At 37.5% G+C, this 25045-nt stretch overlaps 1 protein-coding gene across 1 annotated transcript in view; it reads right to left on the reverse strand.

Annotated features, from left to right (window-relative positions):
• The window catches only part of LOC110448505 (reversion-inducing cysteine-rich protein with Kazal motifs-like), a 97683-nt gene that overhangs the window by 20362 nt on the left and 52276 nt on the right, over positions 1-25045 (reverse strand). The window contains exons 5-7 of the mRNA XM_021494778.1: positions 11986-12068; positions 5151-5232; positions 4439-4633 (exon numbers count right to left, since the gene is read on the reverse strand). Of these exons, the coding sequence (XP_021350453.1) occupies positions 4439-4633; positions 5151-5232; positions 11986-12068 (360 nt within the window). The remainder of the gene's footprint in view (positions 1-4438; positions 4634-5150; positions 5233-11985; positions 12069-25045) is intronic.

The raw sequence follows: 25045 nt of genomic DNA on the forward strand, positions 1-25045 counted from the left end.
GGGGGTCTACTACCAAACTGTTATAGATGCTATCTTCCTCTCAACTAATGGTTTACAGGTAATGATATGTGTTATGTTCCTGTCCCGGAATAAGGATTTAACGGGGTGGGGGTGGATAAACATCACAATATATATCTGATATTTTTTATTTTAACTTTCATTCACAAATATAATTCTTTTAAAAAGCCTTCTTTTCCTGGTTTCAAAATTATACCAATAACATCATATTCTGGAAAAGGAATTCAAGATACTTTTACCTCCTAATAAATTGGAATCACTTGAAAATATTAAAGGTATCTGTATGAAAAACATTATTTTCCTCTACCAATTCTGTCAGGCCTACCAATGCCTTCCAATTCTGTCAGGCCTACCACTGCCTTCCAATTCTGTCAGGCCTACCAATGCCTTCCAATTGTGTCAGGCCTACCAATGCCTTCCAATTGTGTCAGGGCTACCAATGCCTACCAATTGTGTCAGGCCTACCAATGCCTACCAATTGTGTCAGGTCTACTAATGCCTACCAATGCCTACCAATTGTATCAGGCCTACCAATGCCTACCAATTCTGTCAGGACTACCAATGCCTACCAATGCCTACCAATTCTGTCAGGCCTACCAAGGCCTACCAATGCCTACCAATTCTGTCAGGCCTACCAATGCCTTCCAATTGTGTCAGGCCTACCAATGCCTTCCAATTCTGTCAGGCCTACCACTGCCTTCCAATTCTGTCAGGCCTACCAATGCCTACCAATTGTGTCAGGCCTACCAATGCCTACCAATTGTGTCAGGCCTACTAATGCCTACCAATGCCTACCAATTGTATCAGGCCTACCAATGCCTACCAATTCTGTCAGGCCTACCAATGCCTACCAATTCTGTCAGGCATACCGTTTAGACAGAGAGGAATTGCTAGTTGACTGGTGAGTTTGTGTGTCGGAATCAGGTGTGTGCACAGACAGACAGAAGGGAGCTCTGTAGAGCATCTGTCAGTAACTCACCGTTCCTACTTAATACAAAATCTAAATGAAGGCACAAATCCCCTCTGTTATCTATACACCATTAAACCCCACCATTAAACAAATCGCCCCAGCTCCTAACATACAGAACAGATCCGTACTCCACACAAAATTCTGGCAGGTATGTTTGTCCAATTCAATACCATTACAGACGTGATTCTGTCAATAGTTGGTACCAATCCCTGAGTTAACTCCCCTGCCTCGCAGCGCCACTCGAGACATATGCAGTACACCATAACTCAACACTACCCTATTATTTAAATCCAGGCTTTCTTTCTGCCAAAGTTCCTTCCAGCTTTAGTTCAAGCTATTACTGTTTTGCCATCATTATTCAAATAATTTTTCTTTCTCAGCATGGCGAATTCCTGATTCTTTACTGTTTCTGTCCGATCACGCCTGAAGGACTAGGCAGCAGCCCTGCATTGTTAGCCATCCACAACAAAACGGAGTACGCTTGTTGCTTGGAAATCACTTATTTTTTTAATTTAGTGAAAAAAAATATTATACACATTTTCAGTTATTTAAGTTAGAAAACAGGACAATGATTAAAAAAACTTTTGTTTTATGAAAATTTTAAAAACAACTTTTCAATTTGAGGAATAAAAAGTTGACAATGCTTTGAGAATGCTGTCTCAGGAATGTTTTCGATTCCAGAGTGCCAGTCGTGCACTTCCTGACTTAAAACCCTAATCAAGACAAATAAGTATGTCGAAGCTGTATTCCAAAAACTACTGTGTCTTCCCTTCCCAAGTAAAATTTAGGATTTACCTTTCAAAAATCTGAAAAAACATATAATAACCTGCTTAAAATAAAAACGCAGGAGAAATGAGAATTTTAATTGGTGAAATTCTCCACAATTTTTTCAAAAATATCTGGCAACCATCACCCTAACAGCTGATACTGGGAAGTGCAGGTAACCTTTCTGTAAATTAAGCTCATTTATACATGACATATAACTATCTTTATACCTGACATATAACTATCTTTATACATGACATCTAACTATCTTTATACATGACATCTAACTATCTTTATACATGACATATAACTATCTTTATACATGACATATAACTATCTTTATACATGACATATAACTATCTTTAATAAGATTCATCAGTTTGGAATTATGTCATATCAAAGTTTTGCTTTTTACACAAAAAATGTTTATTATGTACATTGTTTGTGTAAAAAGGAAAACTGTAATATGACAGATAAGTGTTTAAAGAGACAGAGAATTTGAAGAAAACGTTGGCTCAGGTAATTTGACTCAAAGGGATTGAATTGAAAGAAATGTTGACTCTTAGAACCTGTTGAAAGAGACAACAGGACTATTGGACTTGAACACTCTGATACCCAATCAGTGTTGAAGTCGAGGGATGACAGGATTGGATTCTTGATATCAAAGTATTTCTGTGCTACAGAATGCAAGGCTCTATAAAAAGGTATTTATACATAAATGGTGACCTTGACCTTTGAACCTTAAAAGCAACCCCAAGCCAGCTGTGTCATGGAGTAAAATGTTACTGTGTAAGGAATGGAATTGGGATGTACAGACAGGCAACTATGGTAACAATATCTATCCGATATATTCAGGGGTGAATACAAGTTTTATCTCTTGTTCTGATGCAAAAGGAAGCAAGAATTATTCTAAAGGGACAAAACATTTACAGCGATAAATCTGCATTCAAATTTCCTATGTCAAAGTTCAAATCACATATAAATTTCCCGTGTCAGAGATCAAATCACCCTTAAAACAGCATGTCAAAGTTCATGTAGCATTTTAATGAGCTGTGTCAGTTTCATCAAATGTAAAAACATAGATGCTGCAAAAGTCAAGTTTTTGTGTCAAAAGTTGGTAGAGAAGTTGACCAGCACCAGACACCATGCATTAGTCCACAGCCGGACACACTGATGTCGCTATACTAACCCCTATATTTGTAGTTGGTAGAGAAGTTGACCAGCACCAGACACAGTTAGTCCACAGCCAGACACACTGATGTCACTATACTAACCCCTATATTTGTAGTTGGTAGAGAAGTTGACCAGCACCAGACACAGTTAGTCCACAGCCAGACACACTGATGTCGCTATACTAACCCCTATATTTGTAGTTGGTAGAGAAGTTGACCAGCACCAGACACAGTTAGTCCACAGCCAGACACACTGATGTCGCTATACTAACCCCTATATTTGTAGTTGGTAGAGAAGTTGACCAGCACCAGACACAGTTAGTCCACAGCCAGACACACTGATGTCGCTATACTAACCCCTATATTTGTAGTTGGTAGAGAAGTTGACCAGCACCAGACACAGTTAGTCCACAGCCAGACACACTGATGTCGCTATACTAACCCCTATATTTGTAGTTGGTAGAGAAGTTGACCAGCACCAGACACAGTTAGTCCACAGCCAGACACACTGATGTCGCTATACTAACCCCTATATTTGTAGTTGGTAGAGAAGTTGACCAGCACCAGACACAGTTAGTCCACAGCCAGACACACTGATGTCGCTATACTAACCCCTATATTTGTAGTTGGTAGAGAAGTTGACCAGCACCAGACACAGTTAGTCCACAGCCAGACACACTGATGTCGCTATACTAACCCCTATATTTGTAGTTGGTAGAGAAGTTGACCAGCACCAGACACAGTTAGTCCACAGCCAGACACACTGATGTCGCTATACTAACCCCTATATTTGTAGTTGGTAGAGAAGTTGACCAGCACCAGACACAGTTAGTCCACAGCCAGACACACTGATGTCGCTATACTAACCCCTATATTTGTAGTTGGTAGAGAAGTTGACCAGCACCAGACACCATTAGTCCACAGCCGGACACACTGATGTCACTATACTAACCCCTATATTTGTAGCTGGGGTCTAACAATTTTGTTTTGACATAATCCCTGTTCAGAGAGATGGGTGGTAGAGTAGTTTCTAAGAACCTGTGCAAAAGGAACGATATCTGAATTTATCTCAGAATGTACTGTGTTATCCAGTGAATATACTCATGTCATACTTTTTTGCGTATTAACCCATGACATATGACCTATCAGCCCTGTGATTGGTTGTAAGTTTCAATTGTTTCAATTGTGACGTCAGGTTTAGGACAAGTACATGACGTCACAGACTTACGCACTGGAGTCAAACTGGTGGCTTTTCACATTTCAAGGTTGCATGAAAATTGTCATTTTACACGAATAAATGCCACAAATCTTCATTATGTGATAAAAAGGATCCTACACTCGTTTTCATTTCATATGAAATTTAAGAAACTCGTAACAATTTTTTCATTTCACTGGAGGCTTGCTAAATTGATAAACTCTTAGACTCATTTCATAAATGTCATATGAAATGGAAACTCATGTAAGATCCTATTTATCTATATTACAACTGAATCTAATAACTCTGATTACTCACTCAACTGTGGGTCACTTTCGCGAACAGGGCGGTGACGATTCTGTACACACTGCATGATGGCCTGGTTGACACCATGGCACTGTCGCCGGATAATTTGTCGCTGTTTCTGTCTGCCTAAACCAGACACCATATGTGTTCCCTTACATATAAGATGACAGTTGTAGCTATTGGCTGGTCGGCAGCAATGCTCCGCATCTAATAAGAAAATAACAGGTTTTTAACGAAGAGCATAATAATACAAATCTGAATCCAAGTTCATCAAAGTATGATGTTGATCTTTATGCGATACTATTATTTGAGGGTTATCAGGCATTTTTGGGTATATTAATCAAGGTTTATTATTTTGAATCCCAGGACTTTTTCTTTTTGGTTTGAATAATTCAGAAAATATCCCTATTTCTCATTTTCATCTAACTGGGTCATTAATAAAAGCCGAGTTTTACCATAGTTATAAGCATCATCAACACACTTTCAGTGATCCATCTTATTTAGTCTGGTTTTTATGAAGATTGTTTAAGGTGTGACATTCACTTTACCAGGTTTAATTTGCTGAACGACTCCATGCATAAATTGGGTTCTGAATTGATATACCCATCAGCAATAACTAGACCGTATCCTGTATTCAAAACATACCCCTCATCTCTGAGTATTTAACAAATTTGATTGTTTTCGCCGATATAAAATCAGGGGACATAACTCTAACTTTACTTACCGCCATGTTTTTCTATACACTTATATAACTTCGTTTCCGTGCTCTGGCTACAGTTCCTCACTAATTCTCTTACACTCGTGGCCTGAAACAAAATAAAAACTGCCAGTTTACAATCTCAAAAGACATTCAATGGTCTAGATTTATTTTATTATCTGTTTGTTCAGGCCAGAATATAATCAACAAGGCAAAGTATTTCAAGGCAGTTCATAGTTCCCCATCGGTTATTGTTTCTTTATTTGTGCACATACCTCAGAATATAGTTCACAGTGACCTACTTTATGTTCAAGATATTCTGCCATCCCAAGATGTACATGCAAACCAAATCTTGTTACTTCAGGTGAAATTTTATAGAAGATTTGCTCCTGACAAACTTTTAGGACGGACAGAGTGCAAACCTATATTCTCCATTCATCCAGGAACCATAACTCATAAATGTACAGGGACACAAGGATAGAAGTCACCAGCTCTGTCCCAGTATCTGATCACAAGGGGTGACAAACATGGGAACCCCCTCCCCCCCCCCTCCCNACCAAGGGGACACCAAGGCAACCCAAAGGAATCGGTTGCCCTACCACAACACTAATCATTTTATTTTGTATTTCCCTATTCTTAACCTTTCAGTGGTGTCTCCCAAGGCTTTTCAGGTTAGCCTGTTGTCAGGACAATGTGAATCCATATGGTTTAAAATTTGTTTTCATTTCCAAGCTGTGTTAATTCAGTGAGATTGGACTTTAAAACAGATCTTCACTAACACCAGTCTGTGGGCTCCATCAATAGACAGCCTTAATTTAACCCTGACAAAGACAGTGAGTCTGTGAGCTAATGTTGATGGTGTAGTGTTTGTTGTCTGTCCAGTTAAATTTTTTCTTTTTCTTCTAACAACTTCTGGATAAGCAACAGGACTTGGATACTGATATTTGCCCAGCTTTGTCACAAGACTGCATATGTAGCCTCTTTCATTATTCATTATCATGTTATGGTGTTTTGTTTTGCAGTCCTCTATAAAACTGGATGACAGAACTTTATCCTCAGGTTCTGTATCTGCACAGCATATTAATCTACTCACTAGGACCGTCTCAATCCTTTCTCAGTTCCCATGTCTTGATGGGCTGTCGCTGAAGCTTCAACGTTCACCCAAGCACTAATCCCCCTCATTGTCGGGAGTCATTATTCAATTCCATTGCTTATAACAACAGTGTTTTCAATTTCTTAAAAAACTTATCAACCAATACAACCCTACATTACTGCTGCTTCTCCCGAACAGTATCTCAGCTGAAGCATACTTAACTATTAAAGTGGGGCTCTAATCTGTGTATCCTCAATCAGGAAGAAATGCTGTTTCGCCGAGCAATCTAATGGCCTGCCAAACAGTCTTTCCACTACGGAGTACCACAGAGGGAGGCCAAGTTCCGTTAGTGCAAATCTTTAAAACGCCATAATAACGGCAATACTCTATTGCGTTTTTGTGATTTGGTAAGACTTGTTTATATTAAGAAGGGCTGCATGGACAGACATTGGAAACCATCATACAAAATTTCAATTCATATTTTTATACATAATATTTTTCGTTATTCCTATTACACTACATTTTGATATAGAACTCACTGTCGACATGTACTTTAATACAAACCCATAATGCCAGCGCCGTATTGCTGTCAGAAAATTATTCAGTAAGACTTTTTATCATGTATTATGAGCTGACGACATTGGAAAGATACCCAGTTTCATTAACATTTTTATTTAATTATTTCAGGTTTTTGCTAAACTTAACATAATTCCTTGTAAAATATTTTTGTACTTCAGTGAAAGATTAAAACATGGTGCTGATAGTCCGGGAATATTATCTTGTCAAGACTTCTTAGTAAACAAGCAGCTCCCAGAGCGCCGATAGTCTGGGAATATTATCTTGTCAAGACTTCTTCGTAAACAAGCAGCTTCCAGAGTGCCTTTATCACAATAATCTAGAAATTAATGTAATCAAGACAAAATATTCTAACTAAAAGTAAAATTACAGATGATTTCATTGGTGAGGCTGGACCCCTACATCAATCCTGGTAGCATATGTGTATTGAACATTTCATGCTCAGTAATTATGTATATCGTTGTAGGGTGGGGATCTCAACAGTTTCCATGTTATAAGCAAGCTTCGAAGCAGGGCCTCATTCTTACAGCATGTTTGTGCTCATCTCTGCATGTCCAGCATTGTATATATGGTTATGGGATGGGGATCTCCACCATTTCTGTTATGACCCAAGGACTGAGTTCCCAGGGGTGGGGCGGACCCATGGTCAATTCTGTAGCATATCTGTATTAGTCTTTTCGTTCCCAAGAAAGGTGTTTTTATCATGTCAGGTGTCCTTCTCCTTCCTCTGTGTTTCTTTCCTGCCAGTGTGTTAATGTTCTAGGGTGTCTGTTCTGTTACTGTACTCCAACAATGATTTGTAATTCTTTCCCCATGGCCGTTCATTAACATTTCTCCTTCATGTTCTTTCCACTGTGCGTGTCCCCTCAGAAACACCCCTCCTCCCCATCTTTCCCAGTGAACGCTTCCCTCCTGATCCATATCTACAGGGACTGGGTTAGGCCTACATGACAAGGTGGACACAAGAGGAAACAATATGTTCCTCGACTTTTGTAAAAACATGTGGGACAATAACTCAACAGTATACTACGTGCTAACAGACGTATGACTTAGATACATTTGAAGGGTCAAAGTTCACCCCAGAAAGTCACAAAATTAATGGGAAGTGTCTACGGATTGAAGTAGGCTGTAGTATGATGGTCGAGGGCTGTCACTCACATCCCTGGGATGCCAGATACATACTGGAGCTCCACTGGCTTCCACACACGCTAACACTCATTTTACATACAGATAGTATCTTGTATAAACACCAAAAAACTGGTATTCAAAATATCAAGGCAAAAACACATAAATCTACCAAGAAAGTATATATCTGAAATTTGCAGTGGCCATTTCTTAAGTTTAGGTAACTGAACGAAACCCTGTTTGACAGACTCCTTGGACATATATACATAGCAGAATAGCAACGAAAAATGCACAGAAACACAACATCTGCAGCAGCACAAGCAAACACAGAATAGCATCTGATGGGTTCTGTCAAACAGTGTTAGCATCACATGAGCCAGGAAGGGGGCGAACAGTGGCTAAAACCTATCACAATGTCACAGCAATCAATCTCACCCAAGTGAGGATGGGTTTTATGGGAAAAAAGTGCCAATGTCTGCAAAAACTCCAACCCTGTACTGTCGGAACTACTTTGCCCCAAAGAGTTCCAGAGATATTTTCAGCTGGCATTTGATGTCTATATGTCTATATGTTCTGTAACAATACTACACCCTGTGTCAGACCTATAGGTCTATATGTTCTGTAACAGTACTACACCCTGTGTCAGACCTATAGGTCTATATGTTCTGTAACAATACTACACCCTGTGTCAGACCTATAGGTCTATATGTTCTGTAACAATACTATATATATATGGTTTAGTGTTTAAACATATAATTAAGCTGAATTTTTAAGTATGTTTTTATATTCTAACTACATCTTTAAGCTTATCTTTCTATCTATACTTTCTTAAATTTAGAAATGGTGTTTTCGGTGCTTTTTAAACGACCTAAATCGACACCTGTAAAATTACAACAAACATTGACATGGTCCCATATTCAGGTAAACATAGCAACTTTGTACCTGTACCTGGACCGTAGTTTTCCTTACCAGGGCACTTACGTAACTCGCCGAGGTGTGAAAATCCAGGTGAAGGGGAGCTATAGACCACACCAAATCCAACTAACAAATACTAAACATCCAGTTGTGTTTTCATAACGGTCATAAAGTATGTGTATCATATATTAGCTCTCTGTGTTAGGCACAGGCCAGGTAAAACTCATTTATTTACCAAAATGTTATTTACCTATTCTATTACCTGGGAGATAAACCCAGTCTTGCCAGTCTTACGGTCCCGTAATACTGCGTAAAACTGTACATAATCTTAATTGCTGTGATGAGAAATTAATATTTACATGGTACATTATTGCATACAAGCTTTCAATCGTAATATTGTTTCAATCGTAATATTGATCAACAAACTGTACCAAATCGCACAGTTGTGCGGAGAGAAGCGCACAACGAGGCGAACAATAGTTAAATCGCACAATTGTGCGCTCCATGTGCAGACGATGTGGGCACGATGTCCACATGCTGTTTTTGGTGCGTTGTGCGGTCAACTGTACACCCCATGTCAGACTAATGTAAGAATCCCTGTCCCCCTTCACTGTAGTGTTTCATATATTCAGTTACCTCACCTTCATTTTGTTATGGCTATAACTGTAGTTGGTCCAGGACACTTTCCTTTAACCAGCTCAGTATGTTAGACCAACAGAATAACAATCTGGTTTTTTTTATCATAAATTAACACTACATCTATTGATATCACACTGGGTTATATTAACCTCATTGTAAGTGACTAGCATAGTTTTGCCCTTTCGAATTAGTGCGAAAGTGCTTAAACATAACTATACCACTAATATCTAAATGACTTCAGTATATCAAACTGTTTAATGCAATGACAATTGCAGCACTTTACTCCAGTGCTTTATAAAACACAACAGACAAAGCTGAGAGTTATATCCTAGTCTTACAAAAACATTGTAAACCAGAATTCCATGGGACTGGAGGTGTCTCCTGCTCAGCGCTTTTAATAAGAACAGTGTTTTGGGTTCAGTTATCGTGTTAACAGATATGCCAAAGCACGGAAAGTTGAAATTTGACAGAAAAAACTGTAATATATGTGGAACATTATTGCTTCTAGCATAACCGTACAGAATTTGAAAGAAATTGATTAAAAAATAAAAAAGTTCTTGCATTTACTACACAATGCCCTTATTTGGCAATAAAAGGGGCATAACTCTGCCAAATATACACGTAAACTTCTGAAATGCGAACTTGTCCAAGCTGTATTACTATGCAATATGTGTACCAAGTTTGAGTTCAATCAACCCCAAGGGAACTAAAGTTATCGCACGGAAGCCTTGTTTTGGACGACACAACCAAACGTCTGTCACGCCGACACCGATAAAGTAATACCTATATGTCGCCTTGCGTTGCAGGCGACACAAAAATAGACAAATTAAGTCTGTTGGCTAAAAAAGTTTTCAAATGGCACGTACTTTAAACAAACTGAAGCATGCGCTGTATATATATATATATATATATCACTTGGTGTAAGATTTCATATAAAAAGAGTGTGAAGGTTTCACTTCATATCACATCATCTAGAAAATAAATGTGTGATGAACAAGCACAGCTAGCTAAACATGGAACTTTTAGCGCTGATATTGGAATGAGAAATGTACCTTGAACTGAACCCTCCCATTCCAACGGGACAATCACATGTATTAAATACGTCATCACTGCGAAACATCTGATCTGGCACTATACACCTATAGAACCCAGGGCTTGAAATGGTACCTATAGCTGAACCTCGAAGTCCTCGTATTGAGTTAGAAATGGCTTAGATAGTGTTATCGAGACCACCCAGATATTTGGTAGTGCAGTACATTCCTGTCCTAGCTCGGTTATATCCTGCAGCAGTCCAAAAGATTGCCATCTCGGAATAACACAAGCACTTGATAAAGAACACATTTGGTAGGAGTCGAATCCTCGGGGGAGTTTGACATATCCTGCAGTAAACAGTGGGGTACGAGACTTCTACGCAATTTAAAAACACTCAAGTGCCAAACTTGTAATTGTGTGGTGTAACATAACAAAACTGGAAGTTTTAATTTATATGATGTTTATTATAATGTTAAAATCCGAGATATTTTTTATAGATGACAATTTTTTTATGTTCTGATAACAGGAAAATGAAATACAGAATGTGTTTTAATTTCTGATCTTTTTCCCGATGTGACACTTTGTAAAACAGGAAACAGTTGCTTTTCTTAAACATTTTTGCCTATCTCCTATCCAGATAAGGGAAAGTTTAGGTTATTTACAGTAAGGGAAATCTCCAACTGGAGGATAAAATCTGCTGCATATGATATCGTTGAAAAGATACAAATGTGTGAAATGTTTATGAGGGCAAATTCAATATAGAGATCATTTGTTTTCTTTTAAGATCCAAGGGTAAGAGACTATTGCTTTGGTTTGTCTGTGCTTTACATCCTATTAACAGCTATGGTCATTTAATGACGCGCCAGGTTTTGGTGGTGGAGGAAAGCCAGAGTTCCCAGGGAAAAAACACCGACCTACAGTCAGTACCTGGTAACTGCCCCATGTAGATCTCGAACCCCTGACCAAGTGGTGTAGGGCTAAGTGCTGGCAGAATGTCAGACGCTATAACCACTCGACCACCGCGGCCTCTTCATACTTCTTTTGTGAACACTGCACAGAGTTTAACATAAGGGCTAAATAAGGGGATTCCAAATTATACGGAAATGAAGAAATCTTCCTTTGTTTTGTCGAAGATATCAACTTAGCAGTTTTTATAGGAATGGACACTCCTCCCGTATCTGTACTTGTGTGTGATTTATAACATCGGACTAACATTTTCTCTTTTGTGAGGACAAGTTTAAGCTGTGAGCCATAGCACCCGATGATGTCACGGAGAGCATGAATTTTTACGCAGACAAATAGCATGCAGAGAGCACACATGGGTGTATACACCCTACAATCTGTGATAGACTGATCTAAGTGGGACATCATAACTATATTATCCCTGAAGGGCAAATCGTATACAATATAATTGCAGTCTTTTACTGAGGTCAACGTTAAGTTTCAGTAACCTGAAAAATCTGTTTTAATTGATTAACCTACCTGGTAGCAGGCTTCCTGGCAGTACCTGTTGACAGCCTTCTCGCAGCATGGCTGAGCCGACCATACCATCATTGACTGCACCACTGCAAGAGAAAAACGATTAGAATAAAGACTTATTCTCGCTCTATGACTAATTTAAAAAAAATGTTGAGCCAAGTTGAAACTTGCATGTGCTCGCAGTAATTAGGAGTGACCTCAAAAACCAGTTATTAGACTTATGCAGATTTTTTTTTTAAATTGTAAGTATATTTTGACTCTTTCCAATATGAATTTCACATAAAAACAAATGTGCAAGTTTTTTTTCGTATGACGGTAAAATATTATTAACCACCCAGGCCTGAATGCATTAACAGTGACCTCTACCACAAAACTGTGTTATTCTTTCAAGGTGTAACTTTCTCAGAAGAAAGATGCATGTGAAACAAAGGTAGCATGCACCTGTAAATAGGTCAGCAGTGACCTATTTATCACGGAACTTTGTCATTGTGGCAAATAGTTGAGAAAAGATTAGATTTCAGCCCGACCTGTCGCCCAGATCTATAAGCGTACATTACAAGATTTCCTGATTTCAGGTGTCAAGTAACGGTAGACTAGACTGACAGCGAAGGTGTTAAAACCACTGATGAGCAATGGAGGGGACGATCAATCATTTAACACGCCCACCACTGTACACGATAATGGGCTCATCCATATCAATGCGTGGTAGAGTCTACTAAAGTTACATAGGGGTGAAAGGGTTAACACTCGCAGGAAAACAACTAGTCTTTACAAAAATCCCTTCATCTTCATTACCTGCTCTAGTAAGCTTAAAATTCATGTCTTTACTTAATTCAATTACAGAAATATTTTTTTTCCTTTTTTTTGTTCTTTTCTCTGCCTATACCATATATCATGAATGTAATTAAGTTAAACCAGAGAAATTGGCCTTCACTGATCCAGATGTCCACTAGCCAGAAAGTGTTGTAGGGGACAGATTTCTAGTTCTCTATGGAAGTCTAGCCTTTTAACATTGCTTCCACTTCAGCCTGCTTTAGACAAACTTCAGGTTCAACTTAATTATGAGCATGATATATAAGGCTTGAGGAGACAAAGGTGAGTTGGTATAATGAGACTTAATAAATAATAGAATGGGAGAACAATCTTCAGTTGTTTAACTCATTCATCCCTGAAGACACATTTGAACTCTTCCGATTCAAAGGTTGGAATAGTTCAATATGAAATTTCAGGGGTGAATGAGTTAAACAAAATAGACAGACAAGTTCAATAGTGACAGCCAAATTGTATACAGTAGAAGAATGTAATTAACAGATTTTCAAATTTACCATTATAAAGTTAAACATACCGATAGATTGTATACATAGGAAATTATGATCCAATTTGTACAGGTTTTCTGATTATACAAGTTAACATAGAAATGAATACAGTAGAACATTACAGCTGAAAGCCTTACACATATACAAATAGAATGTCAACATCCTACCTGTCATCATTCTAATGTCAACATCCTACCTGTTATCATTCTAATGTCAACATCCTACCTGTCATCATTCTAATGTCAACATCCTATCTGTCACCATTCTAATGTCAACATCCTACCTGTTATCATTCTTATGTCGAAATCCTACCTGTAACCATTCTGTCATCATTCTACCTGTTATCATTCTTATGTCAAAATCCTACCTGTAACCATTCTGTCATCATTCTGCCTGTTATCATTCAAATGTCAACATCCCACCTGTAACCATTCTGTCATCATTCTACCTGTTATCATTCAAATGTAAACGTCCTACCTGTAACCATTATGTCATCATTCTACCTGTTATCATTCAAATGTAAACATCCTACCTGTAACCATTCTGTCATCATTCTACCTGTTATCATTCAAATGTCAACATCCCACCTGTAACCATTCTGTCATCATTCTACCTGTTATCATTCAAATGTAAACGTCCTACCTGTAACCATTATGTCATCATTCTACCTGTTATCATTCAAATGTAAACATCCTACCTGTAACCATTATGTCATCATTCTACCTGTTATCATTCAAATGTAAACATCCTCCCTGTAACCATTATGTCATCATTCTACCTGTTATCATTCAAATGTAAACGTCCTACCTGTAACCATTATGTCATCATTCTACCTGTTATCATTCAAATGTAAACGTCCTACCTGTAACCATTATGTCATCATTCTACCTGTTATCATTCAAATGTAAACGTCCTACCTGTAACCATTATGTCATCATTCTACCTGTTATCATTCAAATGTAAACGTCCTACCTGTAACCATTATGTCATCATTCTACCTGTTATCATTCAAATGTAAACGTCCTACCTGTAACCATTATGTCATCATTCTACCTGTTATCATTCAAATGTAAACGTCCTACCTGTAACCATTATGTCATCATTCTACCTGTTATCATTCAAATGTAAACGTCCTACCTGTAACCATTATGTCATCATTCTACCTGTTATCATTCAAATGTAAACATCCTCCCTGTAACCATTATGTCATCATTCTACCTGTTATCATTCAAATGTAAACGTCCTACCTGTAACCATTATGTCATCATTCTACCTGTTATCATTCAAATGTAAACGTCCTACCTGTAACCATTATGTCATCATTCTACCTGTTATCATTCAAATGTAAACGTCCTACCTGTAACCATTATGTCATCATTCTACCTGTTATCATTCAAATGTAAACGTCCTACCTGTAACCATTATGTCATCATTCTACCTGTTATCATTCAAATGTAAACGTCCTACCTGTAACCATTATGTCATCATTCTACCTGTTATCATTCAAATGTAAACGTCCTACCTGTAACCATTATGTCATCATTCTACCTGTTATCATTCAAATGTAAACATCCTCCCTGTAACCATTATGTCATCATTCTACCTGTTATCATTCAAATGTAAACATCCTCCCTGTAACCATTATGTCATCATTCTACCTGTTATCATTCAAATGTAAACGTCCTACCTGTAACCATTATGTCATCATTCTACCTGTTATCATTCAAATGTAAACATCCTCCCTGTAACCATTATGTCATCATTCTACCTGTTATCATTCAAATGTAAACATCCTACCTGTAACCATTCTGTCATCATTCTACCTGTTATCATTCAAATGTAAACATCCTCCCTGTAACCATTATGTCATCATTCTACCTGTTATCATTCAAATGTAAACATCCTACCTGTAACCATTCTGTCATCATTCTACCTGTTATCATTCTTATGTCAAAATCCTACTTGTAATAATTCTGATGTCAACATCCTACCTGTCAACATCCTACTTGTAATAATTCTGATGTCAACATCCTACCTGTCATCATTCTAAGGACTACATATTCCCACTCCAAACCACGATGAGACAAACTAGGCCATCCCTCCACTTGTATGGAATATTTACAAACTAGGCCATCCCTCCACTTGTATGGAATATTTACAAACTAGGCCATCCCTCCACTTGTATGGAATATTTACAAACTAGGCCATCCCTCCACTTGTATGGAATATTTACAAACTAGGCCATCCCTCCACTTGTATGGAATATTTACAAACTAGGCCATCCCTCCACTTGTATGGAATATTTACAAACTAGGCCATCCCTCCACTTGTATGGAATATTTACAAACTAGGCCATCCCTCCACTTGTATGGAATATTTACAAACTAGGCCATCCCTCCACTTGTATGGAATATTTACAAACTAGGCCATCCCTCCACTTGTATGGAATATTTACAAACTAGGCCATCCCTCCACTTGTATGGAATATTTACAAACTAGGCCATCCCTCCACTTGTATGGAATATTTACAAACTAGGCCATCCCTCCACTTGTATGGAATATTTACAAACTAGGCCATCCCTCCACTTGTATGGAATATTTACAAACTAGGCCATCCCTCCACTTGTATGGAATATTTACAAACTAGGCCATCCCTCCACTTGTATGGAATATTTACAGCCTCTGACACCCATTCTTTATCAATTTTCATATTCAATATTTAATATTTCCACATTTTTTTTTTAATTCAGTAAAAATTCGGGCTGCAACAATACACATACCTAAGATAAATATGTATTGCAATACAAACAATGTTTAAGATATGATATGTATCACGATACAATTATCTGCTAAAAGGTCAACTTCATAATGAATGAGTACAGGATTTTATAGAGTTTTGTCATAAACTTCAATAGTAAATACTATCAAAATATATTTTTGTATAATTTCTAGTACTTTTGGGTATGACTGCATAGGGGACCACATCTTGACGGAAGGATTAAAAAAAATATACAAGTACACTTTTTTTAGAGTTTCATAAAAATTGATTGATTATTTAAGTATTGTAAGTGTATGGCGATACAGGCAACCGAAACAAGTCCATATGATACACAAGAAAGTACCGGGATAGGAAACGATACATCGTTGCAGCTCTAGTAAAAATAGTGAGAAAGTTGATTAGACTTGTGACATGTTACCTTCCTATTTACTACCTAGTCAGGTTGTACTTTAAACCAAGCATTCCTTCTATGTACCCATTGTAAATCAGCTTTTGTCAGCCCATAAAACAGGTGCTACTGGAGATTGTCTAGGCCAGAGTGTAATTTAGCTGGGTGTAATTTACACTGATAAGACCTGGGGAAACATAATGGGAGGAGCAGACGACACCCGACATAGCTTGTCAATGTCTCTCAACCTGTGTGGCACCATTACTGCCATTCAAGTACCAATATACCTGTCTTTACATTTATTTTTCAGTCAGGATGTGTTCACAGGTAACATTTTAAGGATGCATTAAACCTGTGATCTGTGTATGAGTTATCTCCCTTAACCCTTTCACCACTGCAGACCATAATGGGCTCATCAAGATCAATGCATGGAAGAGTTTACTTAAGTTACATAGGGGTGAAAGGGTTAAGAATATATTTTGCCTTACACAATATACTGGTAATCTGTGTGAAAGTTATCTCCCTTAAGGATATATGTTACCTTACACATTATACCTGTGATTTGCGTGAGAGTTATCTCCCTTAATGATATATGTTACCTTGCACATTATACCTGTCATTTGTGTGAAAGTTATCTCCCTTAAGGATATATGTTACCTTACACATTAAACCTGTGATCTGTGTATGAGTAATCTGCCTTAAGAATATATTTTACCTTCCACATTAAACCTGTAATCTGTGTATGAGTTATCTCCCTGAGTGATATATGTTACCTTGCACATTATACCTGTCATTTGTGTGAAAGTTATCTCCCTTAATGATATATGTTACCTTATACATTAAACCTGTAATCTGTGTATGAGTTATCTCCCTTAAGGATATATGTTACCTTACACATTATACCTGTGATTTGTGTGAGAGGGGGGTCACAGAGGCTAGAATGTCCAGACAATGGACATTGGATTCCATGATCTTGAAAAATTATGGTGTTACCTGAATTACTGGGGGGTTGTCTCCAGGTATTCCAATTTCCTCCTATATTAAGTTCTACTTGTTTGTAAAAATGATTCATAACTATTACAAAATAAATTAACTTTATGTATGTTGTGTGTCCATGATATGTATGTGTCAGTAGGAGGAGGCTGGTCTAGTCCGTCATGTTTTCAATTAATTTCATCAAATGTCATGTTTTTTGATAGAAAGATCCATATAATCCTCATCTTGTGCACAAGGGTGTATTTCCTTATTAACCAGCTTTGTGCAACTGGGAAAATATACAAAACCTAGCGTGTGATAATACACATATTGGTTTTAAACAATACACAACGACCTAATAATCATAATATTTACTGTAGGTAGTGGAAGACTGGCCGGGTTTAGATTTCTGACCCGATACGTAAACAATGTTTGTCAATCATATTTCATCAAAATACCTTATCTTATAAATTTGAAACCTCATATCTAGAAAAAAAAAATTGTCTTGATTTATAATTACACCTGAGTGACTCCAATTCAAAATCTGGCATGCAGAAAATCTGTCAGTAAATATACACAAAGGAAACACACATGTGAAAGAGCATGCACCATATTTTATCAATACAATAGAATTACGATTTGCAAGGCTTTCAGAATTGCAGTGCCATTAATTTATTACAGTGGGTAAGATTTTTACATTAATGTGGAAGGTTTCATAATTAATTATGTGCTGGTAAATGTAGCGAATCAATGCGTGTATCGTAATCATGTCATACAAATATGTGGAAATTGTGTGTGTGTGCATCATGAAGTTGTGTTGTATACATGTGTGTATCACATATATATGATGTGTGTGTAACAGGACAGGAAAAACGTACGGTCAGGCCGGGATTCGAACCCAGAGCCCTCTGTAACAGTTCAGGAAAAATGTACAGCCAGACTGGGATTCAAACTGAGCACTCTCTGTAACAGGACAGGAAAAAGGTATGGCCAGACCCAGACTGGGATTCTCTACAAATTGAGCTATCTCGTGGCCAGCAAATGAAAAAGTCTAGTTCTGCGACATTCCTCCTTCCTTTTCCTAAATTTGACCCGGTCCAGCTCGCTTTATGTGCTATCATGTAAGAATTTACCATGTGTAGATTGTGTGAGAACCAAACAGGGAGTGTACAATTGATATTTTGTTGCCTTACTTCACTTGACCTTCAATCTGTTCCAAATCCTTTTTTTTACTTTAACAACTTACAGCCTTTTAAAACATACAAAACAAACTTTTATATTTTTTTCCAGAAAAGAAAACAAGGCACGTAGATTTCACCATGACTTTAAAACAACAAAACATCTGTGATTCCAAAGTTCAATATTGTTTAGATTAGTCGGCAAATGTTAAATGGTGACACAGCGTGACCTGTTCTAAAGCCCTGGAGCATCCCTGAACACAATTCACATAATTCTTAAATAACATAGTCCAAAATGCAAGGACAGGAAATATTCTTGGTCAAGAAATGTTTGAAAATGGATGTTTGAATGAGAAATAAACCCTACTTATTATAAGTATTTATTTCTAATGTTTAAGGGGAATACTTACAATAAATATTTGCTAAAGGATTTGAATTTGACAAGCTGGTGTCTTTGTGACAAATTACTGACAAGTCAACACCACTTGATCTTACGGTATACAACTCAGAGACATGACACGTTGTTAAGCAGGTGAAAAACACCTGTCCGAAATAATGGTCAAGATGGATTGACCACTCACTTTACACAAAGCTAAAGCTAGTCTTGACCAGGACACTTGCACCATAACTCAGTGGAAGAAAACTACACATTTATGAAAATTAAGGTTATATATCATTTCAAGCATGCCTCCACATTACTTACATGTGCACAAGATATGTTACTGTGTTATCAGGTGAATATACCCAGGTCATATTTGCATATTAACCTATGTCATATGACCTATCAACCCTATGATTGGTTGTAAGTTTCAATTGTTTCCATTGTGACATCACAAGCCTAGAACAAGTACATGACGTCACAGACTTACGCACTAGAATCAAAATGGCGTCTTTTTTAAATTTACACAAATAAATGCCACAAACCTTCATTATGTGATAAAAAGGATCTTACACTAATTTTCATTTCATATGAAATGGAAACTCATGTAAGATCCTGTATATATATTGTCAACCATTTATGAACGATCGATGAACACTGACAAATGGTCATGTTATGGTTTTAGTTGTGTTACCTACAGTTTACATTTTAACAGATTGCTTTGTTTTGTTCACGGTATATAATTCAGAATGGCCTGGATGTTGTTGATTTGATACATTAATTTTGGTGTATCTTTCCTTTGGTGTATCTTTCCTTTGGTGTATCTTTCCAAGGTGTTAAAAATGTACTTAATCTACACAAAATATCTCATTGTGGAATCCTTTTGTATAGTAACAACGTGTCAGTAAGCCAGTAACTATCAGTCTCTTGTTAAAAAAGTGCAACTTCTGCAAAGCATTTTTTGAATCATAAGTTCCCCGCCAGCTAATGGATAGTGAGACGGCTGAGTTAATATTACAGGGATATAGAGAGAACTGGAAACACTGACTGGATAGTAGACCAACTGATGATGGCCGACTCTACTAAACTCTCTAGGAATTTAATAGTTTTCATTTTGTTCCTTCCTGACATCACATTGTCAGTAGAAACCGGAGCTTCTCTGTCTGGCTGTCAATCACAAGTAGAAACTTGAGCACAGTCTGCGGGAGAACAGCCAGAACAGCCCCAGGGCTAGATTTCCTTCTGGATTGTACGTACAATTCTAGTGATTATTGATGAAGACCTGTCTGTTAGCAGGGGAGAAGTCTCCTCCTGTACAACTTGTAGATATATGAAGCGAACTGCCTTTACTTTATCATATTCAAATCGCACAAAGAGAAGTGGTTGTGATGCCCCTCCCCCTCAATTAGACACTGGGCTGTTTTGGAGACCAGCCTGTAATTTTCTACCACCTTTAACACCTACGATTTACCTGTAGTTATTCAGGTGTGAAATCAGCCTAGTGGGAATGATTTGCGTGTATATGTCCAACAACCGGCATTAGACGATCAACCGTCCCGATCTACACATAAAATCTACCCGAGAACATTTGGTCTTTTCACCATGTGTAACGTTGGTCGATCATCTAATGACAGGAATGGTTGGAATTTGAAAAGCAAAAATAATTTAAGGAGAAAAGGGAGATGTGATTACGGAGATATATCTGGTACCTAACAGACCGACAGTTATGATAGCTGTCACTGTGTGATTTACGGGTGGTAACTGTTGGGCACACATGGGCGATTCCCTATTGATAAACAGGCATAAAACTGTACTGATATACATAAAAAAATTACAGTTTTACAATCAAGTCCTTCATTGAATTTCCAATAAATCTTATTAAATCTAAACTTGCTTCAATCTTGACGAGTAAATCGTAATGAATTAACCTATACAGAAGGAATTTGTCTGCTTTATTACCCATTAAGAGAAAAACTGTGTTTTGTGTACAACAGATGCACATCTGTGTGTGAGGGGGTAGTTGGAATACCGCCAGGTAGATTTTTGATAGCTGTGATACTTCCAATACCCTGTAATAAAGTGATACCTGTAGTACACTAGCTCAGATCACAAATCTCTGTATCCAAGTCTGTATAATTGCAATATATTTTTTCAAATACTAAAAATCTTCAAATGTCTGAATAAAAATTCATATTGAATTAATACAATATTGATACAAATGTCCAAAAAAAAACACCTTTCAATTTATTAATGAATTATTACATGAACTTCATTTGACCAATTCAAATGCACAAAATCAAGATACAGAATATAAATATTAAAAGTGTATGGTTGTGTTTTATTCTTCAAAATACCTGGGCCCATATTCATGAAACTGTTCTCATGCTCAAGCATGGATTTTGTGCTCAAACCTATTTTCTTGTTCTGTTAATGAATTAATATTAACACATTATTTTGTCAATGATTTGGAAAAAAATTGGAAGAGACTTCAAGCCAATCAGAGTTTTCACTGTTTACATCTTACTTTTTTATTGTTTGGCTTGATTTAAGTGAGTTACAAGAAAGTTGGTTCGAGCACAAAATCTATGCTTGAGCATGAGAACGGTTTCATGAATACGGGCCCAGGCGACAATCTGACCACCTCAATATTGCGTTAAACGTCCTATAAACAGCCAAGGTCATTTAAGGATGTGCCCCCATGTGTGTTGTGTCAGCATGCAAGTGTGTATGAGTGCTGGAGACAGGGTATGTTGGCGTACGTGCCCCCTTGTAATCCACATAGAGACAACTTCATCATCTTACACACTGCATATAACCAGATATAGAAAATTGGAGGGTAATTACGTTCTAGGTGTAAAGTAATGAAATTTTCAATATGTACAATGCGTCACACTTGGAGCAGCACGTCTAGGCTTGGCACATACCCATACCAGCTTGTTGCTGAAGTGTTACATCAATTTTCGAATTTTGCTACAAGATCACATCAATCATGTAAAGGAATTTAGCGTGGCTTAATAAACTTCCAGAGTATAATAGGTTTAGGTAACTGTATATACTTTCCTAATTAAAGCATTAAAACAACATAATGTATTAAAATCAAACCGCCGTGGCTTTAGTTGTCAAGTTCTGTGTACTAAGACCAAATAGAAACAATGTTGTGTTTCAGGTGTTCTGCCAAATATTAAAGGTATTTAAGTATAGGGATGTAACAAGAGGCCTAGAGGATGTTTAAGCAATCTTAGCAAAATATTTTCATTAATAGTAATATCACAAATATTTCCTTCATTTTGAACTATCTAGGTATCAAGGGGTGTATCTATCTTTTTATATAACATTAATGAAGTCAAAGCAAACACATTTTAAACCAAATTTAAAATGTCAATATTTGTATGCTATGTCCAAAGGAGGAAGTCATCAGGGGTGTGACTGACCCTGGAACAAATCTTGGTATACATTGCTTGATTTTGTTTGTCTCTTCATGCCTACTATTGGAAGTATTGGAAATATCCCAACTATGGGCTCTGTCTGTCTGGTCCAAAGTATTTCATAGCAAATCTGGTGGAGATCCATATGTACGTGTATATGGCTATTGTGTTTAGGTCTAAATCGTTTCTATGTTAACCTGAGAATATGTTCCCCGGGATTGGGCAAGGCATTAAATTCAAAGCTTGAATCTTTACAGCATGTTTGTCTTCTGTGGTGGGGCTTAAAAAACCCTTGCAACACTGGTCTACATAATGTATCCAATAGCACAACTCTGACCCTATGATTCTTTAAATAATAATGTTTGAGTGTGGGTTTTTTATCATAATTGACCCCTGTGACCTTGAAAGAAGGTGAAGGACATTGATATAACTAAACTTCATATCACTCTATCCCAACTTGTCTTATACCAGGACCCTGTGCCTCGCTGAACTTAAGAAGAAGATTCTTGAATCTTTTGACCCATTACAGCCCATGCTAACCTTTGACTGCCAGTTCTCAAAGTTGACCTTTGACCTTAACACAATATTTTAGAAAAGACCTGCAATACTGGTCTTCATAACATATCCAAGTATCATGGCCCAGCATAACACTAGTTTTTATTTTGTTCCATTTTATTTTCAATCTGACAGAATCTGTGGAATTTTATTTATTTATTAACTCATTCACCCCTGCAGACACATTTGAACTCTTCAAATTCAAAGGATGGAATAGCTCATTATGAAATTTCAGGGGTGAATGAGTTAAATGTTTGTCTGGTTGTTAACATTACATATACTAAAATTTGGTAGGTTGTCAGAAGATTTCCAGATCGTGGGAGATGTGACAGGCAAACTTAAAACAGCATTCACTTCTGGCTCTGTCTAAGAAATGTTTTGAGATATTTTGCGAAATGCAGACCTGGACTGAATCCTACGGAAGCCGAGGAGATTAATCTGTAATTTCCATGATAAAGTTGGGCGGCCATTGTTTACCGGGCATTAATTTTACATCTATATCCAAGTTGGCAGTCCTGTTTTTTCTCTTAGTCACACAAACGTTGGCAGCTAGTAAATGGCTACCATTCACGCACCAAATCCCACAAAGCAAGCGGCCATTGTGTTGTGAATGTCAGCTGTCAGACTTCGGAGGACAATGCTCTCAAATTATCTGCAAGCTTTACAAAGCCACGCTACCTCCATACATACACCTCAGGAAAGTAAGGCAGCTACAGAGGTCAGGGCAGGTCACCATCTTAACAGTGATGGCTCACAAATGAAAACCTTGTCATCAATTTGAATAATACCATGTGTTAAGCGATTAAAGCCTGTTTATGATTATTGCAGTAAGTAAATTTCCCGATCTCATGGTCATGGTTGGCCATTTCAGTATTTCAGACGTCACGGTAGTAAAAAAAAGTGCCATTGATTATAACAGTGACCTTTTGACCTCTTGCTATGACCTTGAACTCTACTAAGGAGTACTACTCGACCAATCCTTTTGTTTGTTAGTGAGTCTTCAGTTACACAGAAGTTTTTGTCTATACGTGATTCTTCAATATACAGAAAGTAACTCTCATCGAATACTACATTGAACTTTGACCTGTAATGGTCATTTTGGGTTGATGGAAAATAGATAAATATATCCACCCTGGGCGATGGGTGAATGTGATGGTAAGCCATCGTTTGGAAGAACAGGTATACACCTTAACACCAAGTCACAGATATGTTTAATGTATAAAAGCCCTTTTCTAATTTGACATCAGATTTCTGAGAGAAAAAAATTCTGTTAAATGTAATCCAAGTTAAATACTTCTGTCATATATCTAATATTTCAACTGACCCATTTATGTCCAAATCTGACACTGAGCATCTGACCAACCTCTCAGGTAACCATGGTAACCAGTCATGGTGTGCTATCCAGCCAGTCGGAGATTTTATTACAGGCCTGTCTAATGTAGGATGTCAGAAATCATATCAAGGCATAATAAAACCCGAAATATTTCACTAAAATATACTACTTTTTCCTTTCTTATTTTGTGGAAAAAATGTATATCGTCATTCAGCGTCATTCTGTTATAAAATGTTTAATTCTTGTCATGTTTTTTGTTTTGGATGGGAACACTAACCTTTTGATTTGCAGTAACTGTCACCTGTAACGTTCTGCCTTGTTTTTTGATAAAGCTACATTATCACGGTATTAGGGTAAAGTGAATGTTTTACACCTAAATAATGCAGCCTCTACACCTCGGCTGATCCCCGTGATGGATTAGGACCTGCAGCACTGGAGCTGTAATCTCGGGGAAGGATGTTGCCAGCCGAGGATTTGCTATCGAGGATTTGCTATCGATTGTTATCAACACTTGCCATGTGTAGGTTGTCTTCTGTTTCTCCGTGGTGGAGTATCACTATTTAGAAACTACATCAGGAAAGCAGCCTCTTTGTTATAGTGTTATTGTAGGTATTCTCTTGGTTTTTTATTCATCAACCCAAAAAGCCCAAAACGGGTACTCTGGTTTCCTCCAACATTAAGACCCCCCCCCCCTGTGTGCTAATTTTCAAGTACTCTGGTTTCCTCCAACATTAA

The sequence above is a fragment of the Mizuhopecten yessoensis genome, unplaced genomic scaffold, assembly GCF_002113885.1.
Source record: "Mizuhopecten yessoensis strain PY_sf001 unplaced genomic scaffold, ASM211388v2 scaffold4105, whole genome shotgun sequence".
Classification (NCBI taxonomy): Eukaryota; Metazoa; Mollusca; class Bivalvia; order Pectinida; family Pectinidae; genus Mizuhopecten; species Mizuhopecten yessoensis.